We start from the raw sequence: 20,033 nt of genomic DNA on the forward strand, positions 1-20,033 counted from the left end.
GACTCTTCGTGACCCAATGGACTATAGCCTGCCAGGCTCCTCTGTCCATGGAATTCTCCAGGCAAGAGTGGGTAGCCATTCCCTTCTCCAGGGGATCTTCCCAACCCAGGGATCAAACTCGTGTCTCCTGCACTGCAGGCAGATTCTTCACCATCTGAGTCACCAAGGAAACATTAAAAAAAAATTAATGTGTTAAATATTTACATTTAAGAAGTTAATATTTAAAGCATAAAAATATTTACTATTCTAAGATAACAGGTTATACAGTCCACCATGACCTTTGTGGTTCTGCGTTAACATCTTTTAATTCGTCGGCAACTTCATGTCCAGCCTGACTTGGAAAGGGCAGTCTACATTCTATCCCTTTGTGAAAAAGAGGGTGGATCCCAGCACAAATGGCCTCCAGCTACCCCCACCGCAGCCCCGGACAGCTAAACCTGTAAACCCCAGTGGACCACCACCACTGCAAGAGCAGTGGGGAGCACCCTCGTTGTGGATCCTGAGTCCTGACCCTGAAACTCCATGGCAACAGCCCTCCTTTGCAGTAGAGGATTAAGTCAAACCCTCCGGATCAGACCATCCTACAACGGGCATGTTAATTCACTTCAACATTTCGGGGAAGGCCTAAGCTACGGGCTTTTTACCTTCTCATCAGATCCATTAATATCTTTAGTGCTCCGGGTCGGGGGGACACTAGGACGTGTTACCGGAGTTTCCGAAGGACAGAGAGGAAAGGGAATAGAGGGCACGTCCTGCCCGAGGGCACCGGCGAGAAGCAGAGCAGAGTGGTGCCCCATCTGCAAGCACTCGGGCAGGGACGCGGCGGGCCAGCCCTGCGCCCTAGGCGGGGAAAACCCACAGGGCGCGGGAACCCGGAGGCCCCGCCCCCACCCGGGAACGCCCCGCCCCGCGCCCTAGGCCCCGCCCCCGAAGGGCCGCCTGGGCTCCGAGGTCCTAGGGCCGCGGCCACACCCACCTCCTTGGCAACCAAAGGGACGCTTTCTCCTTAGCAACCAGCGAGGCTCCCACCATGGCTGAAGAAGAGGAAGGTGCTGCCCCTGCGGAGAAAGCTATCCGGATCCAGAGGGTGTTTATAAACCTTCTGGACTCATACAGCAGCAGAAACATCGGGAAGGTGAGCGGCGGTGGGTCAAAGCAGAACCCCAGCCCCCAGCTCCCGCAGTCCCGGCTCCAGGCCCCAGAACCCTGTTGTACCTGCGCCGCGGACTTTATCCGGGCCTCCCCTAAGGTACCCTCCATCGTCCGGGACGCAGGCAGTGCCCCGGCTCCCCAGTCCGCCCCCACGCTACACCAGCGCCGGACCTGGAAGACCAGGGTTTTGGAGCTCGCCGGTCCAGTCCGGGTTTCTCCCTTGTTTAGGAACGGAAACTGAAGCTCGGAAGGAGTTGGGGGCTTACTTAGACTACTTAGCAAGCTGGGGGCCCAGGTCTCCGGCTTCTAACTAGGTTCTCTTTCCACTCCCGCCGAGGAGTCTCAACCAGGAAAGTGAGGGATAAAGTTCAAAACTAAATGCAGTAACAAAACGTCAAAAAGATAGGGGTTGTGTTTGTTGTTCAGTTGCTAAGTCGTGTCCAATTCTTTGCGACCCCATGGACTGTATAGCCCGCCAGGCTCCTCTGTCCATGGGATTTCCCAGGCAAGAATACTGGAGTGGGTTACCATTTCCTCTACAGGGAATCTTCCCAATGCAGGGATGGAACCTACCTCTCCTGCATTGGCAGGCACAGTCTTTACCACTGTGCTACCTAGGAAGCCCAAAGAAGATAAATAGATAGATGATAGATAGACAGATAGATAATCTACATACAGAAAACATCTCAATGGATACACAGGACATTTAACCATTATCACCTCTGGAGGATAAGATTCATTTATTCATGACCTCCTACTAAATGGCATTCACAGTTAATAAGACCCAACAAAGTTTTTGCCCTTGAGGCTCCTGCCTCTCTGGAAGGAGATAGACAATAAATCATTTTTAACATAAACAAGATATTTCAATCCCTACTAAGTACTCTGCAGGAAGGAGAATAGAAGGTGTGGACTTGGGGGGAGAGAGGGTGGCTGCTTTAAATAGAGTTGCATGAAGGGCACTCTTGAGAGGTGACATTTAATCTGACATGTACAGAATGAAGGTCCAGCCCGAGGATCTAGCTCCCAGAGGGCACAGCAAAGGTTGTAGAGAACAAAGTGGCGAGGGTGCAGTGAATCAGGGGCCCCAGAGGACAGCAATCACCATGTCCGGGACCCATGGGACTTTGGGGCCCATAAAAATGTTTTAATTTCTCTTAAATTTGGAAGGAAGCAAAAAAAAAAAAATTGGAAGGAAGCAAATTTAAAATTTAGCAACAAAGATTGTGTGTCGTTATAGAAATACAGTCATAAAGTATCATTTTTATTAATAATATATTTTATGGAGGAAAGTCAGAATGTGGCCCTGCTCAGCAACTAAACAGTGCCTCACACAAAGTCAGCACTTCATCAGTACTGTGTAAATTCACAAAGTGTGTGTGCTTAGTCACGTCCAACTCTTCTTTGACCCTTTGGCCTATACCTGTCAGGCTCCCCTATCCATGGGGTTTTTCAGGCAAGAATACTAGAGTGGGTTGCCATTTCCTCCTCCAGGGGATCTTCCCATCCCACGGATCAAACCAGGGTCTCCTGTGTCTCCTGCATTGCAGCCAGGTCCTTTACCACTGAGTCTCGGGGAAGCTCAAGGAAGCAAATGAAAGTCGCTCAGTCATGTCCAACTCTTTGCAACCCCATGGACTATACAGTCCATGGAATTCTCCAGGCCAGAATACTGGAGTGAGTAGCCTTCCCCTTCTCCAGGGGATCTTCCCAACCCAGGGATGGAACCCAGATCTCCTGCATTGCAGGCAGATTCTTTACCAGCTGAGCCCCAGAGAAGCCCCAGTGAAGCAAAGTCAAGCATACAGACTAAGATCCTGTGGGGCTTTTGTCAGGAATTTAGTTTGTGTTCTAAACAATGATAGCCACTGGAGTACTTAAAAAAGAGAGATGACATGATCGAAATTAGGAGAGAGGGAGGGAGGGAAGAGAATTTAACCTTTTGCTATACCCCATTTTGATCACTGATTATTTTTTACAACAACATATTTTTATAATAAAACTTTTAGTTTGTAGAGATTTTTTTCAAAAGCTGATCAATAACAGAATTTTCTGGTTATTCCTAAACAAACCAGGACTTGACTTTCTCAAATTACAAGTAATTGCATTGTCTGCACTAAGCAACGTGGGAGTAGAAATATAAAGCATTTTAAAAAAGCATGGAAACCATGTCTCCTGAGCTCAGTTGGGCAATGCACGCCAGCCCCTTCTCCAGTCTGGAAAGGGGCCGTGTGACAACTGTGCAGCTTTGAATATTATATCAGAAGATCTGGCATCACCCCTCCCTCCCTATGCAATCTTGGGCAAATTGCTTACTGCTGGGCCTCAGTCTCCTTGTGTGTGAAATGGGATAATAAAATTGAAGATGTATGTTTGAGAGGTAAACAAGAATATATATGTCATATATCAGAAAAATATATTCCAATACGAGATTGAACCTGATATCTTGCCTACTCACTTGGACTGTTTTTATTTTTTTTAATCAACAAAAATGGGAAAGGACTTTGTTTATTTGGTTTTGTAATATTTTTACCCCCAAGAAGTGATATCATCATGATTATTTACATATGTTTAACCTAAGAATTATATGTTTAATATATAAATTTAAATTAATTCTATTTATATATGAAACTCATGAACATTACATAAACCACTCACAAAGATAACTTTTGTAAACACAAGAAAAGAAACTTTGCCGACCTCCTTCTATTTCATTATTCATAGCCACTGACCACAAGTGGCTGTTGAATGTTTACACGTGTCTGGTCTAAATGGATCTGTGCTGTAAGAGTAAAATACACATCAAATTTCAAACACTTACTGTGGGAAATAAAGAACATAGAATATCTCAGTAATGAAGATATCGCAAATAAAGATAATATCTCAAAATAAAGGTATATCTCAGTAATGAAGATATCTCAAATAAAGATAATATCTCAAAATAAAGATATATAACATCTCAGTAATGTAATATTGATATGTTAAACTGATAATATTTTGGATACCTTGGGTTAAAACATACCTAAATTCTTTTAAAACTTAAGCATCACCTACATTCACCTGTTTTTTTAATTTTTATTAATGTGGCTACTAGCAAATTTGAGTTCCCTAATCAGATCGCATCACATGTCTACATTTCTGTTAGACAAAATCATCATGGTGAATTTAGCCCAGCTCTACCATTTGCTAGTGCGGGATAATATCCTTATTGAGGGACTTTCCTGGTGGTCCAGTGGTTAAGACACCGTGCTCCCAATGCAGGTTCCCTGGATTTTATCCCTGGTCAGGGAGCTAGATCCTGCATGCTGCAACTGAAGATCCTAACCCAGTCAAATAAATTTTTAAAAAATTTAAAATATGTCCTTAGTGAGCTCTTAAAGCTTTCTGAGCTGGAGTTCCTTGCCTATAAAATGGGGAATCATAATATAGTACCCATTTCACTGTATTCTTGTGGGAATTAAACCATTTCAGTGAGATACCAGTGTCAAAAGCTCTAGCTTTGCACAAGTGGAACCAGTATCAAGCCTTCAATAAAGGTCAGCTTTTAGAATCATCATTCATACTGGTTTCATTCTGAGCTGTTTTTAGTATTCAGGGAATTTCTCTGTGTTGCAGTTTCTTTCTAACTGTGTTGTCGGGGCTTCACTTGAAGAAATTACGGAGGAGGAGGAAGAGGATGATGAATCTAAATCAGCGATGCCAGAAGCCTCTATGGCCAAACTGAAGGAAGGCACGTTCCAGATCGTGGGCACACTTTCCAAGCTGGAGGTCCCCCGACCCGAGTTTGCTGTGGAGACCTACTGTGTAAGTCCAGGGGGGCTGCTGAGAGGGGACAAAGGAAAGTACCACCCTCTGCTCAAATGCCTGACAATGTGTTTGCTTCTCATCCCCTCCCTCCTGCCAACGTGAGACCGTGGGAAAGGTGGGAGCAGGTCTCCCTGTGATGGAGACTAGCACCTCTCATCTCCCCACTTTAAAGGTTTGCCTGCAGGGACTTCCTGGCGGTCCAGTAGTTAAGACTCTCCGAGCTTCCCCTGCAGGGGGCACAGCTTCCATTCCTGGGCTGGCAAGCTGCAGGGAGCACCCCTTTCCCCCCCTCCAAGAAAAAGCAGCAAAGAACCTAAATGATATAAATCAGATTTTCTTAGAAGGTTAGAAGGTGTGGACCTCACTTGAACTTTCAAGCTCATAAAATTCTCTACCCTGTGTTTAAAATGCATTCTGCCCTGCCTCACCCTAACATGACTTTGGCCCATGGAGAGTGTTATTTGTGAAAGACACCTCCCTTGCTAATGAGCCACTGGAGAGCACCATGCCATTACACTGCTGTCTCATTGAAAAGTAGCGCTGCCTTCACAAGACAGAGTCTATACGACCCTCATCCTGAGACATTTAAACACCTCCAGGAAGGGCAGCCCTCCCAGGCTAGCCTCTCCCATCACCCTGCCTGCCATTCTCCAGATCCTAAGGGACAGCTTTGCACATTCTGAGCCCTGGAATAGCCTTCCCACTTCCCTATGTTGCAGGAAGGGGGACCCCTTCCAGGGCCCGGAACTGGGCTCTTGTCTAACACTCGGAAATGAATTGTCCGAGGAGACACATGCTGACAAAGCAAGAGATTTTATTGGGAAAGGGCACCCGGTGGAGAGCAGGAGGGTAAGGGAACCCAGGAGAACTGCTCTGCCGCGTGGCTCGCAGTCTTGGGTTTTATGGTGATGGGATTAGTTTCCGGGTGGTCTTTGGCCAATCATTCTAATTCAGAGTCTTTCCTGGTGGTGCACGCATCACTCAGCCAAGGTGGATGCTAGTGAGAGGGATTCTGGGAAGTGGACGGAGAGGTAGTGTCTCCTTTTGACCTTTCCCGAACTCTTCCGGTTGGTGGTGGCTTATTAGTTCCCTATTCCTTATCAGGATCTCCTGTCATAAAACAACTCATGCAAATGGTTACGATGGTGCCTGGCCAGGGTGGGCGGTTTCAGTCAGTGTGCTTCCCCTAACACCTATATATCCTCAGGCTTTAACACAGAATGTTGTCTCCTCCAGGAAGCCCTTCATGATTCCCCACTCCCAGTTTAGATTCTGAGCTCTTTGCCTGTCTTGATCCTTTTACACTTTTTTACACCCCATTGTTATTATGTGTCTATTGTGGATTAATTACACTTACTGTCACTATCTGTTCCTTGAAAGTGGACACAGTGCCCCATTTATTCTCGTCTGTATCCATGAATGGTGACAGACAGCACAGGCCCTTAATAAGTACTCGTAACTGAATGAATGTGTGCCCTCCCATCAACTTTGGGAACTTCACCACTTACCCCTTTTTATCCTCTCTGGCTCTTTCTGTTTTTTTTTTTAAGATTTATTTTTTTTATTTTTGGCTGTGGTGAGTCTTCCTTGCTGAGCACAGGCTTTCTCTAGTTGCAACGAGTTGGGGGGCTACTCTCTAGTTGCTCAGGCTTCTCATTGCAGTGGCTTCTCTTGTTGCAGAGCACAAGCTGTAGGTGTGCAGGCTGAGTAGTTGCGACTCTTGGGCTCTAGAGTGCTGGCTCAGTAGTCGTGATGCACGGACTTAGTACGCAAGCCCCGAGGCATGTGGGCTCTTCCTGGTCAGGGATCTAACCGGTGTCCCTTGCATCACAAAGCAGATTCTTAAGCCCTGTATCACCATGGAAGCCCTCTTCTATGTCTTCACTTGCACTGGCTTCTTTCTACCTCCACATATGCTGACATCTTCCCACCAGGAAACACACACACATCCCTCCTGCCTCTTTTTCTGCCCCTGGCCCTGCCACCACTGAACTTGGGAGAGGGCTCAGCACCTTCACAGGCCTCACTCCTGCACTCTCCAGCCCACACCCCTTCACAGGAGGTATCCTGGCCATTGTCTCTCTTCCCCGCTTCCCCCAAGCAGCACTTGGCTGCCTGCCCACATGCATCCGCTCCTTCTCTTTAAATGTAGCTTTTTCCAGAGCTCCCTTCCTTCTCCTAACAGGCATTCTTCCTAACCCTTATCCAGTCTTATAGCTTCAGCTTCAAGACAATGCCTTTCTGAGCCTTCCCCAGCCCTGCTGACTGAGCACACATCCAACTGCTTCATAGCCCCTCCCCTAGATGTCCAGCAGCACTTTTATATCAGTTCAGTTCAGTCTCTCAGTCATGTCTGACTCTTTGTGACCCCATGGATTGCAGCACACCAGGCTTCCCTGTCCATCACCAACTCTGGGAGCTTACTCAAACTCTTGTCCATTGAGTCGGTGATGCCATCCAGCCATCTCATCCTCTGTCGTCCCCTTCTCCTCCCACCTTCAATCTTTCCCAGCATCAAGGTCTTTTCAAATGAGTCAGTTCTTCGCATCAGGTGGCCAAAGTATTGGAGTTTCAGCTTCAGCATCAGTCCTTCCAATGAATATTCAGGACTGATTTCCTTTAGGATAAACTGGTTGGATATCCTTGCTGTCCAAGGGACTCTGGACAGTCTTCTCCAACCCCACAATTCAAAAGCATCAATTCTTCGGTGCTCAGCTTTCTTTACAGTCCAATTCTCATATCCATACATGACTACTGGAAAAACCATAGCTTTGACTGAAAGTGAAAGTCACTCAGTCGTGTCTACTTCTTTGCAACCCCATGGACTATACAGTCCATGGAATTCTCCAGGCCTGAATACTGGAGTGGGTAGCCTTTCCCTTCTCCAGGGGATCTTCCCAACCCAGGGATGGAACCCAGGTCTCCTGCATTGCAGGCAGATTCTTTACCAGCTGAATCACAGGGGAAGCTCAAGAATACTGGAGTGGGTTGCTTATCCCCTCTTCAGGGGATCTTCCCGACCCAGGAATTGAACCGGGATCTCCTGCATTGCAGGTGGATTCTTTACCAACTGAGCTATAAGGGAAGCCCATAGCTTTGACTAGGCGGACCTTTATTGGCATCATCAACATCAACTTTTACAACTTACATCATCAACATCAACTTTTACAACTTACATCATCAACATCAACTTTTACATCATCATACCCAAAAGGAAGCCTCTCACACTCCTCTACAAAACCACTCTGCCCTGCTTTGTATTAGGGGTCTCGCTGTCTGTATCTGTTTGGACTATTTGGAGTTGCAAGTCATAGTGGGGAAAAGGGCGATGTAAACTGGCTTATTCAATAAGGACATTCATTAGCTTATGTGGCTGGTGGTCTCCGGGAAGAACCTGCCTCAGACCTGGCATGATCCAGGGATGGTAGCCATTTTCCAACCCTTTCCTGGGCTCTGTCTTTCTCTAGGGTGACTTCATTCCTCAGGTTGGCAGCAAGGCTGCAACATTCCAGGGTTCTGCACACCTCCACAGTCACACCCTGATGAAGAAAACTTTCAGAAGTTCTTACAGAAAGGAGGATGAACTTTCCAGCAGTACCCCACACTCACTGTCTGGAGTTGAGTCACTTGCCTGTTCCTGAACCAATCTCTTATCCGGAATCAGTAAAGCCCCTACTTGAAGTTAGAGGATGAAGTTAATTTCCCACAGGCTGAGAAGGGGAGTAGTTGAACAAAGTTTAGGATCTGTTGGGAAAGAGGAAGAGGGAATGGATGTTTGTAGACAACCAAGAGTGTCCTTTATACCATTCATCATGCACTTGCCCCTATCACAGCTGCGAGCCTGGTATTGCGTGGGCTTTCACCTCCCTACTTTTAATTGGGGGAAAAAAAAAACAACGCCTCGGAGTGTGAGAGCTGTGAGTTCAGTTTTTTGGGGGATTTACTGAGGACTATAGTGTGTGAAACAGCTTCTCAGAGAGCTCTGAGGACCTGCTCCAAAGATGTAGGTGGCATATAAGGTAGCTTATTTAACTCTGCATATAAGTGAAATAAGCAGGGTTGACAACATACAGCCTTGACATTCCTTTCCCAATTCTGAACCAGTCCATTGTTCCATGTCCGGCTCTAACTGCTGCTTCTTGACTTGCACTCAAGGTTTCTCAGGAGGCAGGTCAGGTGGTCTGGTATTCCCATCTCTTGAAACATTTTCCAGTTTGTTGTGATCCACACAGTCAAAGCAGTATGTATGTGATTTGAGTGAAGGGGGAGTTCGTGCAATTAACACATCTCAGTAAAATGTCGCTGCTAGTCACGAGGAGCTGATGTCTCCATTACTGATTTTGGTGCTTTTCTAGGTATTAGAACATGCAAGATAATGGGGTCATAAACATTTCTCCTGAAAATACCTACCTCTCTGAAGGCCCGTTCTGTCGGTTTTTCCCAGGGCAGAGGATGCCTCCTTCCTGACCTCCCCGCTGATTTCCGTTCAGGGGCTTTTGGACGTCTGCAAGCACAATAGCTAACGAGCTAATCCTTGTAGAGCCGGATGGCTGACGACGTCCTTTACTTGGCAGCACTGCCTCTCATATCCTTTTGGTCATGAGATCCTCAACCCAGCTCTCCTCTCTCTCTCTCTATTTTTAAGAGCTCAGATTTTATTGAACATGTTACCAAAGAGGTTTAGTCAAAAAGACCAAAACCCACGTGATCATCGGACTCTTCAGATTCTTCTTTCTTTGCTTCTGCTTTCTGCTCCTCAGCGGGGGCAGCAGTGGTGAGGGTGGGGGGACAGGACTTCCTGCTGAAGCCGATCTACCAGCCCCGCCCCGTGCTGCCCGTCCCCGCGCCCCTCCCCTCATCTTTGCAGATGAATCTCCCGATGCTGACATTTGCGGAAGCCTTCTCGAACAAGCCTGGCCAGAAGGCTCAACATTTATACTGACTGCTTTAATGAGGGCATTGTTATCATCCTCTGCAACCGTCACCTCATCCTTGTGCAGGATGAGGGCCGAGTAGATGCTGATGGGCTCTGTGACCAAGGCCGTGGTGAGGGCAAGCGCCAGGCGGGGGTGCCAGGCACGGTGCTGCTAGCCGCAGGGTGGAATGACAGTCTCACTCTAAGGCGGTCTTAGCTTAGAGAACCTTAACCCAGCTGAGGGAAGGGAGGCCTCAACCTATCTCTTGAATAGCTCTCTAAAGAATGTCTCCTTTCCATTCTCCTGGCTAATTGCATTGGTTCAGATCCCCATCTCTGATCTCTATTTATACCTGAATTTGATTCAGTGAATTAGTATTGAGCCCTTTCTTTTTTTGGCCTTGCTAGACTGCAAGTGGGATCTTAGTTCTCTGACCAGGGATGGAACCTGCACCCGCTGCCTTGGTAGCTCAGCGTCTTAACCCCTGGACTGCCAGAGAAGTCCCTGGAGTACTTTAAAGGCCCAAAGATGACTGCAGGGCTCACAGACTAGCAGGGACTCTTTGATCTTAACCAGCAGCTCCAGGGCAGGACGGGGACTTGATGACAGAGGTATGCGCACAGCCGTGTCCAGAGCACTCTGAAAAGGTCAGTTTGAGTTTTCAGTCTTCTCTAGAGAGCCAGACAGGTGAGCTCCAAACTTCTCCCCATCACACAAATCAAGACCCATCCCCCAGCTCCTGTGATCTGGAGAGCCAACACAGTTGGCCCTCCTTTTTGGAGTTTGGGGGCTGCTGGAAATGCTGGGACTGAGGCTGAGCCTCCAGGGCTGAGTAGAACTTACCAAGCAGGTGAGGGGACAAGGAATTGACACGTGAAGGGGACACATGGGTGAGGGTATGATGAGCTTCGGAACAGAAAGCATCAGTATAGCTAGAGCTTGGATTCTAGGGAGCCAAGGGAAGAAGCAAGTATGGCATAAAAGGTGAGAGAGAGAGTGGAGAATGGAAGATAGCAGGCTAGCCCAGGTTGTGAAAGGAGCTTCTTCCTAACTCAGCAAATGGCCTGCTAGTCCGTGAACTTCCTAGGCTCTGCCGAGTGAGCTTGTATTCACCCTGTCAGTCCAGCTCAAACGTCAATCCCTATGAGTCATAATCACATACTCGCCTGGTCCATCAAAACTCAAATGTACCTCGATGATAGCCCTTTCTACACTGGGGGCTGCCATGAAAGAATGCATGGGTTGCGCACTGCACAAGGACACTCAGCTGTGGGCGCGACTAGGGGCCGAAACGTGATGTGTTCTGCTGGCTGCAGTGTGTCCCCAAGTGGGCACCATGTAATTGGTCCAAGAGCAGCTTGCCTTTGTCTACTTTGTACAGAAGCTTCATGTGCTTAGTTGCATCCTTGTCCACATTAGACCATAGTTATTTGCTAAAATTTTGCCAACAATACATGCACACACAATACTCTGTATTACCAACAGTCATACGTCAATCATTTTTTGCCTTTCTCCTTAGGGTCAAAATCAGTGCTCACAATTGTTTATTGGGGGAACAAATGAATGCACAATATCTGATAGGAGGACCATTCTTTTGACAAAATGTGCCTGTTTCAACTTAAATCGGTCCAACTATGATTTACCGGGTGTACATGTTTTCTTCTGGGCACATCTCATGCTTTCATGGACTCAGATGCTTCACCTTCTTTCTCTTGAAAGAGATCTAGAACACACTGTGTCAGGAACGCATGGCTTCAATTTCTTCCCATCCCCCAATCTTTCTCATTGTGTCCTTGCTGGCTATAGGTAAGTCCCAGGTGTACCAGGACTGTGGTGTACTCTTGTCATACTGTTGACAAGGTGAAAATCCATGTTTGTTTCTTTAAAAAAAAGTTTTCTTTTACTGTAATGTGCATCTTGTCGGATCTTAGTTCCCTGACCAGGGATTGAACCCAGGCCCTCAGCACTAAAAGTGCAAAGTGCTAACCACTGGCCAGCCAGGGAGTTCCAAAATTCCATGTTTGAATCAGGATTTTCAGAGTATCTTCTCTCTTGCACGTTCAGTCCAGAAAAGAAATCGAATGGATGATATTAGCGACTGAATTGTGTCCAAAATAGGTAAAGTCCTAACCCCCCAGGACCTCCGGATGAGACCTTGTTTGAACATAGGGTCTTTACAGAAGAAATCGAGTTAGAAGGAGCTCATTTGGGTGGGTCTCTAATCCAGTATGCTCGGCGCCCATATAAAAAGGGGAAATTTGGACAGAGATATAGGGAGCATTTCATGTAAAGATGAAGGTAAAGATGTGGGTAATGTTTTGATAAGCCAAGGAACACCACATATTGCCAGGGAACCACCAGAAGCTAGGATGTTGCTGTTGAATTTAGCAAGAATGTGACAAACCTAGACAGTGTATTAAAAGGCAAAGACATCACTTTGCCAACAAAGGTCCATCTAGTCAGAGCTATGGTTTTTCCAGTAGTCATGTACAGATATGAGAGACCACAAAGAAAGTTGAACGTGAAGAATTGATGCTTTCGTACTGTTGTGCTGGAGAAGACTCTTGAGAGTTTGTTGGACTGCAAGAAGATCAAACCAGTCAATCCTAAAGGAAATCAACCCTGAATATTTATTAGAAGAACTGATGCTGAACCCGAAGCTCCCATACTTTGGCCACCTGATGAGAAGAGCTGAATCATTGGAAAAGCCCCTGATGCTGGGAAAGGTTGAAGGCAAAAGTGGACGGGGCGGTGATGGGGCGGGGTATGGGGGGTGAGTGCAGTAGAGTATGAGATGGTTAGATGGCATCACCAACTCAAGGGACATGAATCTAAGCAAACTCCCGGAGGCAGTGAAGGACAGGGAAGCCTGGCTGTGCTGCAGTCCATGGGATCGAAAAGAGTCAGACACACCTTGGCGACTGAACACACACACGCACAACCTCTGATGAAGGGCATCTCCCCTCTTGTGATTCTCCAAAAGAAGTTGTGGTAAAGAGATCAAGTTTGATCTGAAGTGTCCTGCTCTCATGCAACCAATCAAGGATCTATGGGGGAATATCTGATCCCTGAGACAGGAGGAACAGCAACCGGTATAAATCCTGGTCCTTTTATGGTTGATACCCACCCACGGTATGGTACTTCCAAAATGTGCTGGCACCACGAGCAGCAAGGAATAACTGGTTAAACACAATGATCATCAAAGTTACGTTCATATCATATAAGAACTTGGTGTTTTTAACCATTAAAATTTTCTCTATTGCGGGGCTCCCCTGGTAGCTCAGAGGGTAAAGCGTCTGCCTGCAATGCAGGAGACCCAGGTTCGGTTCCTGGGTCGGGAAGATCTCCTGGAAAAGGAATTGGCAACCCACTCCAGTACCCTTGCCTGGAAAATCCCATGGACAGAGCACCTTGGTGGGCTACAGTCCATGGGATTGCAAAGAGTCGAACATAACTGAGCGACTTCACTTTCACTTTCTGGGAAGATCCCACATGCCATGGAGCAACTAAGCCCATCCATCACAATTACTGTTCTCTAGAGCCCAGGAGCTCCAACTGTTGAAGCACATGCGCCCTAAAACCCGTGCATGGCCGCTAGAGATTAGCCCCCACTCTCCATCCACAACTAGAGAAAAACCCATGGAGCAATGAAGACCCAGCACAGCCAAAAATAAGTAAAACATTTCTTTAATTCTGTATTTTTTAAATACTCCCAGCTGTCAACTGTGATAAGTTACCTTACATTTTGAGACCAGATTTGTTCCATCCTGAGGATTCTGAAATAATCCACATTAATCACTTATCAGCACTTCTGAGTCATTCATGATCTATAACGGCTCAAAGAAACTTGTTCAAAGATTGAGTTCCTTTTAAATGCCTCACACATTTTCTTCCAGCGTGCTCTAATTCTTCCCTCCTGAATCAGGGTTTAAACAGTAGGCAGAAATAGTACCTAAGATCTTTATGTAATTTTCTTATTCATCTGTTCCTGGCTATTTTCATAAACTTTGTTATTTGAAAACTACACACAGAAGAGAGTCAAAATTTCATTTTAAGTTAAAAAAATCCTTCTGTGATTTTTTTCCTGTGGGACTATCCAGGCGGCATGTCTCATCTGGAAATTGTCACTCCCATCTAAATATTAAGGTGACATTGCTTTTTGCAACAAATTACTGTCAACTTTCTTTTTCAGGGCATCTCTCAAGAAGATCTTCTCTTGCGCCTGCTGGAATGTGATGTTATCATTTATAACATCACTGAGAACCCCCAGCAAGCGGAGGAAGCCGTCTGGGCAGTCTCTGGTCAGTGAGATGCAGCCTTGATCTCCAGGGGCGGGACTTCCATGCCATAGACCTTACCTAAGAGCCATCCCAGGAACACTAGGCAAATTAGAACCATGGAAGAACTGATCTGAAATTTACCTAAAACAGGAAGTGAGATCAAACTAGTGGATATGCCTATGGATAATGTTACAACATACACAGAGACGTATGAAAATATTTAAGTGTGTATGTGAGCAAGAATCAATTCATACTGGGAACTCCCTGGAGGTCCAGTGGTTAGGATTGTGTGCTTTCATGGCCAAGGGCCCCAGGTTCAAATCCTTGTTGGGAAACTAAGATCCCCACGGCTAGGCAGACGAAAAAAAAAAATTGATTCATGTTGGGCAGCACCAAACTGGAAGTGGTTAGGAGCCCCACTAACAGGAGCTAGGGCCAAAACTGAGAAAACCCAGAGGCAATGCAATTATTTGATTGGCTACAGCTTAAGTATTAGTCACTCAGTCATGTCCGACTCTTTGTGACCCCATAGACTGTGGCCTGCCAGACTGCTCTGTCCGTGGAATTTTCCAGGCAAGAAATACTGGAGTGGGTAGCCATTCCCTTCTCCAGGGGATCTAACTGACCCAGGGTTCAAACTTGGGTCTCCCACATCGCAGGCAGATTCTTTACCATATAAGTCACCAGGGAAGAGAAAAGCCAAATGCATGCAGTTATTTGATTGGCTGCAGCTTAAGCATTTCCCTTATTTGGAAGAGTCTATTGACTGTTTGTGATTAGTTTGTTTAGGTTGGGGTTTGCTCATCTAGGCTGCTAAGGTGCTAGGGCCACCTCAGTCTAATGGTTTCCTTGCTAAATTAATTTAGCAACAGGTACTCCTGAAGGAGAGAATTTTTTAAATTGAAGTATAGTTGATGTGGTGGTTTAGCCAGTAAGTTGTGTCCAACTCTTGTGACCCCATGGACTATAGCCCGACAAACTCCTCTGTCCATAAGATTTTCCAGGCAGGAATATTAGAATGGGTTGCCATTCCTTTTCCAGATCTTCCCAACCCAGGGATCGAACCCAGGTCTCCTGCATTGCAGGATTCTTGACTGTCTGAGCCACCAGGGAAGCCAAAATTGATGTACAATATTATGAAAGTGTACAATATTATAGGTCACAATTTTGGAAGGCTGTACTCTACTGATTATAAAATGTTGACTGTATTTCCTGTGTTGCACCATATATCCTTATAGCTTATTTTATCCTAATGTTGTTATTGTTTAGTTGCTCAGTCATGTCTGACTCTTTGTTGACCCTATGGACTGCAGCCGGCCAGGCCTCCCTGTCCCTCACCATCTCCTGAAGTTTGCCCAAGTTTATGTCCATTACAACGGTGATGCCCTCCAGCCATCTCACCCTTTCTCCTTCTGCCCTCAATCTTTCCCTGCATCAGGGACTTTTCCAATGAGTCAGCTGTTCACATCAGATGACGAAAATACTGGAGCTTCAGATTCAGCATCAGTCCTTCCAATGAGAATTCAGGATTGATTTCCCTTAAGATTGACTGGTTTGATCTCCTTGCTGACTAAGGCTTTCAGAAGTCTTCTCCAGCACCAGAGTTCAAAGGCATCAATGCTTTGGCGCTCTGCCTTCTTCATGGTCCAGCTCTCACAACCGTACATGACCACTGGGAAGACCATAGCCTTGATTATACGTAATAGTCTGTACCTTTTAATTCCCTACCCTTATCTAGCTCCTCCCCCTTCCCTTTCCCTACTGGCAACCACTAGTTTCTTCTCTAGTTCTGTGAGTCTCCTTCTTTTATGTTATATTCCCTAGTTTGTGTATTTTTTAGATTCCACATATAAGTGATATTAGACAGTATTTGTCTTGCTCTGTCTGACTTATTTTACTCAGCATAGTAAGTCTATTCATGTTGTTACAAATGGCAAAATGTCATTCTTTTTTTATAGTTGAGTAGTACTCCAATGTACACACACACAAATATATATCTATCTATATGAATTCTTTTTTATCCCTTCATCTGTTGAAGGGCTTTAGATTGCTTCCATATCTTGGCTATTGTAAATAATGCTGCTGTGAACATGGGGTATGTGTATCTTTTTCAATTAGTGCTTTTGTTTCTTCAGATATAGACCCAAGAGTGGAACTGCTGGGTCATATGATAGTTCTATTATTGGTTTTTTGCAAAACTTCCATATTGTTTTCCACAGCCGCTGCACCAGTGTACATTCCTGGCAATAGTGTACAAGGGTTTCCTTTTCTCCACATCCTCACCAGAATTTGTTATTTGTTGTCTTTTTGATAACAGCCATTCTAACAGATGTGAGGTGATATCTTATTGTGGTTTTGATTTGCATTTCCTTTATGATTAGCATCTATTCATGTGTTTGTTGGTCATCTGCATTTCCTCTGGAAAAATATCTATCCTCTTCTGCCCATTTTTAAAAGTGTGCTGTTTGTTTTTTTGATGTTGAGTTGGATGAGCTGTTTATATATGTTGGATATTAATCCCTTATTGTTTTGATCCATTTGCAAATAGTTTCTCCCCATTGGTACATTGTCTTTTCATTTTGTTAGTGGCTGTGCAAAAGCTTTTAAATTTAATTAGGTCCCGTTTGTTTGTTTTTCTTTTTATTTCCTTTGCTTTAGGAGACAGATCAAAAAAAATATATTGCTATACTTTATATCAAAAAGTGTTCTGCCTGTGTTTTCCTCTAGGAGTTTTATGGTTTCCAGGATTACAGTTAGGTCTTTAATCCATTTTGAGTTTATTTTTGCATATGATGTTAGGGAATGTTCTGACTTCATTCTTTTACATGTAACTGTCCAATTTTCCCAGCGTCATTTATGGAAGAGACTGTCTTTTTCTCCATTGGGTATCCTTACCTCCTTTGTTGCAGATTGACCATAAGCGCGTGGGTTTATTTCTGGGCTGTCTAATCTATTCCACTGGTCTTTGTGTTCAAAGAATAGAATACTTTTAATCATTTAAAGAAATGAAACCTTAATGTTCAAAATTCAACCTTTATTCATTCTATGGACACTGCTCAAGGAGGTGGGGTTGAATGTGTTTTAAATGCTTTGAAAAAGGCAATAAACTCTAAGGAACAAGGTGCTGTTTAGCAATTGGGTGCTTTGTAATTCATATCCTTATTAAACCCAGAGCAACTGAGCTTATTTGAATGTCATTCTAGACCAGGAGGACAGCCAAAAAGACACAAGCACCTTACTTTGCAGTATTTTTTATTTTTATGTTAGGTGCTTCCCTGGTGGCTCAGACTGTAAAGAATCTTCCTGCAATGCAGGAGACCCAGGTTCTATCCCTGGGTTGGGAAGATCCCTGGAGGAAGGAATGGCTACCCTCTCCAGTATTCTTGCCTGGAGAACTCCATGGACAGAGGAGCCTGGAGGGCTATAATCCGTGGGTCACAAAGAGGTGGACACAACTGAAGACTATCACTTACACTTCAATATCTTCATTTTTGGCAGATTAGTCCAGGAGTCAGCAAATTTTTTCTGTAAAAGGCCAGATTTTTGGCTTTTTAAGCCAACTTCTCTGTCATTGTAGCACAAATGCAACCATAGACAAAAGGTAAATGAATGAACCGGGTTCCAATAAAACTTAAAAATATATTTATTTATTTGGCTGTTCCAGGTCTTAGTTGCAACTTGGGGGATCTAGTTCCCCGACCTAAGATCAAACCCAAGCCTCCTGCTTTGGAAGCACAGAGTCTTATCCACTGGATCACTAGGGAAGTTCCATTCAACAAAACTTTATTTACAAAAACAACATAATAAGTACATTGCCAACCCCTGAATAAGAAGAATAGAAAAACTGTATTTTGGCTTATGTTCAAAGAAATGGAATGAAGCTTCAGGAATATCTGTACCATATTCAGAGAAATAATGATGGGAAAGTACTCTCTCTGGATGTGTGGAAGTCCTCAGGAGCTTGGAATGTTTGATTTCTCATTTATCACTGTGGGCCTCAGTTTCATTCAGATACAAATAAAAAACATGAGCAATGTGTCATATTTCAGAACAGAGCTTTATAATTGCCTACTCCCCACATTTTGTCCCTTTGCAAATATTTCCAGATGATGTATAATTGCACTTTCTAAAATAATTGCACCACCTAAAATAATAATCAGACCTAATGTTTATTGAGTTCTCATTTTGTGCTGGTCTTTGGAAATTGATTTTTTTCTATATAATATATACTCAGAGTTTTCCTTAAATTTTAATTATCTTCTGAAATAAAACCTGGACGTATTTCAAAAATTAAAAAAGCACAGGAGGATTTAGAAGAAAAAAAAAAGACAATTTCCTGCATTTCTTTCCCATTCCATCCTTACTCCCCCAAAGGAAGTTCATTTAACCCACTTGTTGCTATTAGTACACACACACAAAATGCCTGCACTGATGTCCTTTGATTATGAATTTAGACATTAACTACTGACTTCCTGCTATAAGAGATGAGCCTCAGCACCCTGTAGGGTCCCTCTCACTAATCATCACGGGAACATGGTAGGTTTGATAAGACCCTGGCCCCGTGGCTTTGCAGAAATGAATTCCCATGAAGACGGAGAGTAGTGAAACAAGTAAAATGTTTACTTGGAGGAAAAGAGTACAAGTAAGTGTGGATAGACACGAGTGGGCTCAGAGAGGGAGCCTGAGTGCCGTCGGGTATGGGGCCTTTCTCCTGGGTTTCTCTTGGTGAATCATTTTGATTTGCCCGGTGCAGAGTCCATATTCCGTGTATCTCAGGATCCTCCCACATGTGCGTGCACGTCTCTCAGCCAAGATGGAATCCACCGAAGAGGCCTATGGGTAGTGAGCATCACTTACTATGGGGTGGTGCCCCCTCCCTTTCTGACCTCCAAGGAGCCTTTCTGTGCATACTCAGGGAGGTCCCCTGACTTCAAGAATGAGAAAAATAGGTGGTCTCTTACCTAGAGTCACTTGGACAGCGAGGTGATCAAACCAAGTCAGTCCTAAAGGAAATCAGTTCTGTTGCTCAGTCGTGTCTGACCCTGCGACCCCCAGGACTGCAGCACACCAGGTCTCCCTGTCCATCACCAATTCCCGGAGTGTACTCAAATTCATGTCCATTGAGTTGGTGATGCCATCCAAACACCTCATTCTCTGTCATCCCCTTTTCCTCCTGCCTTCAATCTTTCCCAGCATCAGGGTCTTTTCAAATGAATCAGCTCTTCGCATCAGGTGGCCAAAGTATTGGAGTTTCAGTTTCAGTATCCATTCTTCCAATGAATATTCAGGACTGATTTCCTTTAGGATGGACTGGTTGAATCTCCTTGCAGTCCAAGGGACTCTCAAGAGTCTTCTCCAACACCACGGTTCAAAAGCATCAATTCTTCAGTGCTCAACTGTCTTTATAGTTCAGCTCTCACATCCATACATGATTACTGGAAAATCAACCCTGAATATTCATTGGAAGGACTGATGCTGAAGCTCCAATACTTTGGCCATCTGATGCAAAGAGCCAATTCATAGGAAAAAGACCCTGATGCCGGGAAAGATTGAAGGCAGGAGGAGAAGGGGGTGACACAGGATGAGATGGTTGGATGGCATCACTGACTCAATGGACATGAGTTTGAGCAAACCCAGAGAGATAGTGAAGGACAGGGAGGCCTGGCATGCTGCAGTTCATGGGGTTGCAAAGAGTAGGACATGACAGCAACTGAACAACAACATCGGATCACAGAGAACAAGTTCCCAACTCTTTGCCCCGGGGGCCCATCTATCTCCTGCCTCAGGTTCTCAAACTTTGATACCACAATACTTTTCATGGGAAACTCTTTGGTGGCTTAGCAGTAAAGAATCCGAATGCCAGTTCAGGAGACTCAGA

The 20,033-nt window shown here is 45.1% G+C and overlaps 1 protein-coding gene across 5 annotated transcripts in view; it reads left to right on the forward strand.

The window, feature by feature from the left end:
• The first annotated feature begins 1,030 nt into the window (after nt 1-1,030).
• The window catches only part of AK7 (adenylate kinase 7), a 63,353-nt gene continuing 44,350 nt past the window's right edge, over nt 1,031-20,033 (forward strand). For all 5 annotated transcript variants that reach the window (XM_065906311.1, XM_065906313.1, XM_065906315.1 and 2 more), the window contains exons 1-3: nt 1,031-1,135; nt 4,768-4,956; nt 14,068-14,176. In XM_065906311.1, the coding sequence (XP_065762383.1) occupies nt 1,031-1,135; nt 4,768-4,956; nt 14,068-14,176 (403 nt within the window). The remainder of the gene's footprint in view (nt 1,136-4,767; nt 4,957-14,067; nt 14,177-20,033) is intronic.

The sequence above is a fragment of the Muntiacus reevesi genome, chromosome 15 (assembly GCF_963930625.1).
Source record: "Muntiacus reevesi chromosome 15, mMunRee1.1, whole genome shotgun sequence".
NCBI classification, from domain to species: Eukaryota; Metazoa; Chordata; class Mammalia; order Artiodactyla; family Cervidae; genus Muntiacus; species Muntiacus reevesi.